The sequence below is a fragment of the Papilio xuthus genome, unplaced genomic scaffold, assembly GCF_000836235.2.
Source record: "Papilio xuthus unplaced genomic scaffold, Pxut_1.1 DF827461.1, whole genome shotgun sequence".
NCBI lineage: Eukaryota > Metazoa > Arthropoda > Insecta > Lepidoptera > Papilionidae > Papilio > Papilio xuthus.
The window spans coordinates 873,827-883,007 of record NW_013531188.1 but is presented as its reverse complement, the minus strand read 5'-3'; the positions used below and the strand labels follow the sequence as shown (position 1 = coordinate 883,007).

The 9,181-nt window shown below is 34.0% G+C and overlaps 1 protein-coding gene across 1 annotated transcript; it reads left to right on the top strand.

The window, feature by feature from the left end:
• Positions 1 to 4,160: 4,160 nt before the first annotated feature.
• LOC106119431 (serine protease snake) lies at positions 4,161 to 8,343 on the top strand. Its single transcript, XM_013314404.1, has 9 exons — positions 4,161 to 4,307; positions 4,501 to 4,580; positions 4,974 to 5,115; positions 5,700 to 5,762; positions 5,937 to 6,013; positions 6,423 to 6,602; positions 6,887 to 7,103; positions 7,483 to 7,646; positions 7,953 to 8,343. Exons 1-9 carry the CDS (start codon positions 4,256 to 4,258, stop codon positions 8,160 to 8,162), a joined length of 1,185 nt encoding a protein of 394 aa, XP_013169858.1. The 5' UTR covers positions 4,161 to 4,255; the 3' UTR covers positions 8,163 to 8,343.
• Positions 8,344 to 9,181: the final 838 nt, after the last annotated feature.

Here is a 9,181-nt window from a genome sequence, read left to right as displayed (position 1 = left end):
ACGGATCTTGATGAGATTTGGCATATGTATGGAACATAGTCTGGGAAAACACATAGACCACTAATTATGTTTCTTTGTTGCTTATATCATCATAAAGTATTTCATAAATTTCAGGAATATACTAAGCAGTGGATCATATATTCAATTAGTCTGAGTTACGTTGTTGATTGATAGGTGCAGTACAACGTATTCGGCTTGAAGTGTGAGCCAGTTTCAATAATTACAGCACAGACGTTGACATACTGGAACATTAATTGGCATGCAATAGACGTGATTGTAGCAGCTGACAACTGACTACGCTCATAGTGGTCACCTTTGATGCACCTGATAGTGAAGTAAACTGATTAAATATAATTATAAGGGTGGTAGTTGAATACTATGATTAATTGATTGCTTACTCAATGCAGAATAAGTAAAATTAATTAATTTATCTTCTTACTAATATTATAAATACGAAAGCTTGGATGGATGATTAGAACACCAAAACGGCTTGACAGATCTCAATGAAATTTGGCATGGATGTACATAGTCTGGAAGAACATATAGGTTAATAATTAAGTTTTTTTTTCCGCACGGACGGAGTCAAGGGCGACAGCTAGACTAGTATTGTTATAAATGCGAATGTTTAGATGGATGTATGTTAGAAGATATCTTCAGAACAGCATGGATCTCGCTGAAATTTGACAATGATGGAGAAATCAGTCTCGACGCACACATAGGCTACTAATTACGTTCTTTTTAATACAGCGCGTACGGAGTCGAGGTCAACTGCTAGACGATTATATTTATGGTCGAATATATTAGCAGATTTTTGTAAAACTAATATTTCTATTAGCATTCCCATTAAGCTCTAGACTTGTGCTTGTATATATTTTACAATATTGGTTGGCGGGATTCAACTCTCGACCACGGAATCGGAAATCCCTACCTTTAACTATTAGGCTATTAGCGCTACAATTCCAAGAAGAATTTTATTTAATAATGGTAGAATTAGTTCGTCTGAACGCTAATTAAATGCTAGACGTTTTGACGTTAACAGTTTCTCTAAGTGACTAGCATTTGTAAAACCCGGTTTAATTGTCGTTTTATTTCCACCAACGTATTTAATTCGTTGTCGTGTTACGGGTCTACTTATACTGGATGTTAAGCGCTGTCTGCTATTAACTATCTTCAAAAGTTTTAACAGAACTTTACAAGAACTCGGCTTCGGAAAGTGACGTAAACAAGGTTTGACCAATGTTTGAGCGCGATGTAGTAGGATTATGAGATATTTAAACAAGCGGAGATTTGTAGGAATAATTTATATTTATGTTTTCGTTGTCAACTATTTCTTAATGGTTTGCGTTTTTAGCACAGTTTTCTGGCTGTAATAATTCTATGCGAGTTATACGTGAATTGTGTGTTATGATTATTTACTTTAAAGCCATCTTTTTTTTATATCATAAGGTGGCAAACGAGCGAGCGGCCACCTGAAATCGCTGATATAGCGAAGTGACCGTTGCCCATAGACATACGCAATTGCATATGCGTTGCCTACCTTTAATCGACAGAGGAGAGGATGCACAGAAAGAAAATATATTCCCTTTCCATGCATCCTCTCAACCGGAAAGTCCACTTCCACTTCCCATCCTTTCCTTATAAGAAAGTGGTCGGAAGGGAAAGAGGACTAAATTAGGCCTCCGGGACGCACAGTCATCAGACGAAACGAGGAATTGCTTCCACTTCACGCCTGTCTTCTGTGTGGTCGTGGTATTTTACCGGGCCAATTCGTGCGAAGATGTTAAAGCGGGCTCTACCACTGTTAAAATTATTTCTGTTCTTACAACAAAAATTGTACATCTGTGGCACTGACAAGGTTTGTTCACAAAACATACAGACTAAATTGTGTCCGTTTTGCTTCAAGAATCAGACGAGTTAGAGTTTTTCAATCGTACTCTTGTGAGAAATATAATTGTGTCGTATCGAATAGTAATGCACGACTCCCATCGGAGAGATTCTATCGGGTGAATTGGATGTTGAAATCATTGGATATTTATTAGACTGGGGACTCGAGAGCTCCGTCCAATTGTTTGTCTATGTTAACAAGTTTAACTGGGAAGACGCTTAATGAATTTAGTTTTTTACAGTAAAAGAGAGCAAACGAAAAAGCTATTTGAATTCGCTAAAATGGTGATATGATCGCTGCCCATAGATATCCGCATTTGCAGATGCATTGCTAAATATGATATTACTAATGCGTCTCCTCCGCCTTTTTACTCTTTTTAACTATGACTCGATTTTAGCGATAGGTGAATTTTTACTTATACCCTTACAGGTCTGTTCGGAACCCTCGGGGCGCGAGTCTGACTAGCACTTGATTTTAAGATTCTCATAGCATGGAAAGCAAACTAATTAACATGATAAAATAGCACTTTTGAATAAGGGCAATGAACAAACAGGGTTTTAAAATCAAAACATAATTTTGATTTGATAAAATTGCATTTTAAAAAACATAGGAAAACAAGTTTATGTTTCACTGAGTTATTATTTTAAAATAAAATTGGTGAGTAAACTGAATGTGGTACAGAATTATGAAGTAAATATTTCCTTACATCATTCTAAAACGAATACGAACTCAGACGCCAAAGGAAGTGGTTTCTTAATGTCTTAGATAATAATAAATAGTCCAACAATAATATTGAATAATATTATTTAAACAATAAATATAATGACGTAAACATATTATAATTTATAGAGCGCCCAATTTTTTTTATAACACTTACTCGTATATAAAAGAAAGTCGTGTTAGTTACACTATTTATAACTCAAGAACGGCTTTCCCGATATGGCTGAAAATTGGTGAGGAGGTAGCTTAGAGCGAGGAGACGAACTTAGGGCACTATTTAATCATTTTTTTTTTAATTTATGCCTTGAAGAGCTGCTTTTTATTTAACTTACTAATGTTATAAATGCGAATGTTTACTTGGATGTGATGTGGATGGATGGGTGTTTGAAGATATATCTAAAACTGCTGAACGGATCTCGATTAAATTTGGCATTCGTATAGAACATAGTCTGAAAGAATACATAGGCTACATAATTAAGTTTTTTATATATCCACGCGGACAGAGTCGCGGGCGATAGCTAGTTAGTAAAAAAAACAAATACTTTGCAAACTAGTTTTAAGATTTTATTTCCATATATAAAATTGTGGAGAATCCAAAGAGCGTAACATTTAACATTAAAAAATCCCACACTATATTCATGTATCATTCATATATATACTTTGATATAATCTTTAGCACAAGTTAGGGTGCCTTCATACAGACCGGGGCGTAGAACAGAGCAGATTTTTATCGCAAACAAAATTGAGCTTTACAGAATTGTAACAAGGTTTAATTAGACTTTAAACGTCTTTTCATCAAGAGCAGACGTAAAAAAAATAAGTGAAAAGTAAAATTAAATCTTATTGCAATGGCATAAAGGTCAAATTTGTCTGCGGCAATAAATCGGCTTTGCTCTCCGCGTTGTTCTGAGTGAACGGACTCTTAGTGACAACGGAAAATACGTACTGATTAACATAAATATTACGCGCTGGTTTATCCGGTGAAACAAATAACTGTATTTAAGTGCAGATTTCGATTGTAATGTAATTTAAATTGAAATTTGCCATCTCTCACATTCTCCTCGAAGAAGCAGAGATAGATATATATATCCATGCGGGACTTTATAGTCAAAACCTAATTTAAACCAATTCGTATACAAAGCAACTTAAATCTTCGAAACTTATATTATACCCGTTGAGTCGTCGACGCGTGTTTTCTATTCAATCAGTACATAGCAACTGTCAACTGAATAGACTTGCCGCCATCTTGAAATTCAAAGCGACTTTTCTATTAAACAGATTACGAAAGACTTGTTTTGTCGATGTTTATATTTTCTATTAAAATCGATACAAATCTAATCATAAAACAATTATTAAAAAACCGGTTAATTAGTTACAGAAAATATAAACAAACAAAATGTTACTCTACGTGTTGTATATATTAAATAAATACATATAAAATAGCTTAAAAACTAGATATTGTGGTATAGAAACGTGTGTTTGACGTAATATTAGCACTAATATACGCTATTAAAAATCTTAGCATAGGTTCCACTGCGTTATAAGCCTTAAACAAGTCTTACCTGTGACAACGCATTCTTGCTTACATTTACAATGGATATTTAACAAGAAGCACACGTATTTCTTGCATCGCAAAAAAACAATTTTAAAATGTTAAATTCAAGGATAGATTATTTTGTGCACCAAATAGTATTTATTTATGGTATGTATTAATTTTATTTTTATTTTAAAATTCCGTTTTAATGACGTCATAATAAACTCTTGTATTTATAATACACGTTTTTTCTGTAACTTAAATAGATAATGAATTAGAATTTAAGACAATTTGAATTGGACTGCGATTAAAGTGATTGACCAAATTTACTAAATTAAACTGATTATGTTTTTTTTTGCAGTTACATTTCTCGTTTTGAACTTAGTATCGGCAAAAAGAAATTTCAATCTAAATGATAAATATGTCAATGCAAGCCAGACCGTAAGTATATTTGTTATAATTTCAATATTCGTTCATCTCTAAATTGGTTTATTTGATTGCTGTGTCGTATTTAAAAAGTTGAAAAACACTGGTTTACCGTTGATGACCAAAATCTCTTTAATAGAAATCATCCCTCCTGCCTTATCTTTGACAAAACAGAGTAGTAATATATTTAAATCGGATATTTTGGTGTCAGAAACCCACGGTTAGTTTGATAATCTTATGCTGGCAATATAAATTAGATGTCTTCAAATAAAAATGTACATAATTTTTCTACAAATTATAAAGATATTATAATATTTCTTATCTAAATATAAAATATGTAATAAAAATCTTTGATCTCCTTTTTCAAAGGTGTAAATAAAATTATTTTACATTTATTTATATTTACAGCTTAATTTGGTTCATCAAACATCAGAGAGTTTATTTACTGTACTAAATCAAATCGAACCGGATTTCGATCCGGACGCATGTGATCCGATCTCATCGACGATGCCGGACTTTTTTAAGCCTGGCCGAAGTATAAGCGAGACAAGTAAGCTTTAATATATGATATTCATATCTGGGTCGATCCATCCCTAAATGCACATATTGCTTGCTGTTAATAAAACAACTAAGTAATGATTTTGAATGTGGATGGCTACAAAGGTAGAGAAAGACCAAAATAGACCGTACACCTCCCTTAAAGGCTGGCAACGGATTTGCGGTCCCTCTGGCGTTGCTGATGTCCATGGGCGTCGGATAAAATAATTTTAGTCGATTCAGTGCTCGATTGCCCTCTTCTCCAATAAAAAAATATGGTATTAATGGATTGTGTGAAAGAAAGTAAGAAAGGAGTGAATTCAGATATGGCAGCTGATAGAGTTGGAGGAGTAGTACATACTGTGCCGGCTCTCCGTAGGGATAAGGACAGGTTGATAATGATCCTTTTGAAATACCAAAAATATTTTTAATAGTTTAGGTATACGATTCTTATTAAGTTATATTTAACTTAATTAATTACTTTTAATAACTTAATTATACTTAACAATAGATAGTTTAAGCTGCAATATTAAATTTACTATTTAATGTTTAAATATTTTCCTATTTGTTTTTAATACAATTAATTTAATGTTACAGAATGCCTTGAATACTTATGGCGGATGCGATTTTACGATCATTCGCTTGTGAGAGTCGTTAAATGTAAGTTTTTACCAATAAAGGTAATATAAAATATACTTATCTATTACTGAACGATTAAAAGATAAATATACGTAAAAGTCAATCATTTAAATAAATAGATAGTTCCATATAATTAACTTGATTGAAGATTGACATCAGATCTTATAGTATAGTAATGTTATTTATAAACTCCAGGTGGCGCTCCATTTGATCCAAGTTTGACCGTTATATTTGGAGGTCAAGACGCATCGCCCGGACAATTTCCTCATATGGTACTAATTTTTATTTTTTACTAATTGAACCTACTAGACCTTATTAAGACACCTAATAGGAAGCAGAAAGCAAGCTAAACTAGGAAGCTATCATAATCATCAGCTATACGTCCCCACTGAGGGTATCGCAGCCTACCCAAAGTTAGGGGTGACTAGGCCATAGTCAACCACGCTGGCCCAGCGACTTCACATATATCTTTGAATCTTTTCTTAGATATGTGCAGGTTGCATCACTATGTTTTTCTTAACAATAAGAACGTCAGATGAATGTACAAATGTAAAATGGAAATCGAAAAACACATTGGTACATGGCGGGATTCGAACCCAGGACCCGCAGTTTACAAGTCAAGTGCTTAAACCCCTGAGCCATCAACGCTCTTATAATTGTATAACTAAATATTGTCCTCAGGGGGCAATAGGATGGAGGTCAGTAAATGACACCTGGACCTTCAAATGTGGCGGTACACTTGTAACAGAAAAGTTCATGATTTCTGCAGCTCATTGTTCTCGAGCGAAGAGAGGTGATTCCAAAATCATAGATCCTGTGCCCAAAATAGTACGAGTGGGTGAAGTTAATATTGGGTTAAAGGTGAGTGACGTTATACCTCTTACAAGATGTTAAGTAAGTAAAGCTATCTGCAAATATATGGTATACAGCTACCATTTAGATACATTTTCTTTCATTAACCCAAAGGTAAAGGATTATAGTCTACCTAATGGTAATGAGGTAATCCTCAATAAACCATGACAAAGACGGAAGACGGAAGACAGAAAGCCGGTCTCGATCGAAGGCATCCTTTTTTGGCTACTGTTTTATACTATTCAGAAGATCAGCTATGATTAAAGTTTATATTTGGTTTTTAATTCCCGCAGAATCCAGATGATCAACCACCTCAAGATTCGCTCATCAAGAGATTCATTGTCCATCCATATTATCGAGCTCCTAGAAAATACTATGATATTGCAATTATTGAACTAGAGACACCAATAATGTTTACTTTGAAAAGCCATCCCGCTTGTGTTTGGGCGAACCCTTACCAAGAAGTATTTGGAAAGGCTGCACTGACTGGATGGGGTATTACCGAAGCAGGTTTGTATTTTATTTATATTTAGGTAAACATATAGGCAACTTTTGTGACTTATTGGGAGAATTATCCTCATCTGAAATGAATTGATAAAAATACTCAATATGACGCAAGAGGGATTGTGTTTTTCACTTTTCTTATCATATATTCCTTAACCTGTAGGCCTTCTTTGAAATTCGTCTTCAGTGTTCTTCTTTTAAGTAAAATACCAACATTATTAGCCTTGTCTCTTATTTACTTAAAATTCAAAAATGTATTTATTTCTTTGATATTATAATATGGTTCTAAGTAACAAGTACCACTGTACCAAACAACTTGAAGTAGTTGGCGTGCTAAAAAAAATGCTGTCAGTATACGGCTTCCTAAAGATTTTAACATTTATAGGTAGTGAAGAAGCGCATCCCATTTTACAATTTGCGGAGGTGGATGTAGTCCCGGTGCGCGAGTGTGACAAATTGCTGCGGTCTAGTCGCAACAGAAACTGGCGCGGGCTGGTCTATCATCAGATGTGCGCCGGACATTTGGAAGGTGGAGTTGATTCCTGTCAGGTAAATTTACAAGGCGTCATATGGTTACCCTGCTTGCCAACTGCCAAAGAATCTGTACTTCAAAAAAATTTGGGGGTATTTCAAGGTCATCATAAAATGATCTGTCTACAACGTAGATAAAAAACAAAGGTTCATATCTACTATCTTTAATCAGTATCACCATTGATTATCACCAATCTATCTCTTCTTCTTTCATCTTCTTCTCTTCTTTTCTCCTTTTTAGTTTAATTTCTACTTTCAGTTATTCGGAGTATTTTTTTACTTATCACTGTTTCTTGTAACTTAAAAAAAAATCGATTGTTACAGGGTGATTCTGGTGGACCATTACAAATGGAAATCAAGATGCCAGGTTTTACAGATTGGAACATGCATTATGTTCTTGGAGTTACGTCTTTTGGTTATGGATGTGGACGTCCGAACACTCCGAGTGTCTACACCAGAGTGTCCAGTTTTCTGGATTGGATCGAAAGTATCGTTTGGGAAGAGGATTATTTGAGAGTGAATAAAAAGAATTAGTTTTAGAAGTTTCAAGAGCACAACTCACTCCTGCCAGATACCAAAGAGCAATATTACGGAGTATCTCTAAATTGGCAACGGCTTAATCATGATTATAGCCAGCCATTAAGTTTAGAGATAAAAATATGTATGTCATTAATTAAATGTGATTTTGGATTCAATATATTTCCGAAAATATAATTCAACGCCTTTTAATTTTTACCTAACAATCTTTGTTTATTTTGATTCTTAAATTATTCGCAAAAACCTCATTATCTATCTTATTCATCTTACTAATATTATAAATGCGAATGTTTAGTTGCATGGATGGATATTTGAATGTATCTCCGGGACAGCGGATCTTTGGCATTGATGGAGAACATAGTCTGGAAGAACATATGGGCTACTTTTTAATTCTTTTAACTTTGCGTGGACGGATTCGCGGGCTATCTAGTTATCTATATTTCTATATATTCTATGTTTTATATATTTTCTGACAGAACTGTTGTACTATTAATATCGTCTACATAACCTGACGTTCGAAGAATACGTATAAAAACAACATGAACTCATTATAATTGACCTTCGTTAAGACCTGTCTGGTTACTGACATTACACTAAAGCACCTTGCACACTACGTTAATCTTAAAATTTTTAACATACTCGTATAATAAAACCTAATTTATTATTTATACAGAGTACATTTATTTCCTGCATTTACACTGACAATAAAATCTTTAATATTTAAATGAACTTGCACTTAACACTAAAGGTGAGTTTCTGAACTAATTCTCAAACATAAAACATAAAATCAACAAGTTTAATTGAGTATGATTGGTGTCCGTGGATGGAAATCCACCTTTATGTGAACGTTTCTCTTTTGTCCTCTTTGAAAATTAACAGCAACATGTCTTGATGTAAGTGTCAGGGATTAGAATCATGGTGACACAAGTCAGTTTCATGATATAGTCAAACACGAATATCAGGTCAGGTTACACAGGCGCTGTTATCACGGTTAGTTATACCACAAAATATATAAA

What these genes read in the sequence shown, in the direction of transcription:
- LOC106119431 (XM_013314404.1), top strand. Translation starts at nt 4,256, where the DNA reads ATGTTAAATTCAAGGATAGATTATTTTGTGCACCAAATAGTATTTATT. An exon ending in GCTTGTGAGAGTCGTTAAAT is followed by an intron (nt 5,763 to 5,936) that starts GTAAGTTTTTAC and finishes TATAAACTCCAG; the next exon opens with GTGGCGCTCCATTTGATCCA. An exon ending in ATGGGGTATTACCGAAGCAG is followed by an intron (nt 7,104 to 7,482) that starts GTTTGTATTTTA and finishes TAACATTTATAG; the next exon opens with GTAGTGAAGAAGCGCATCCC.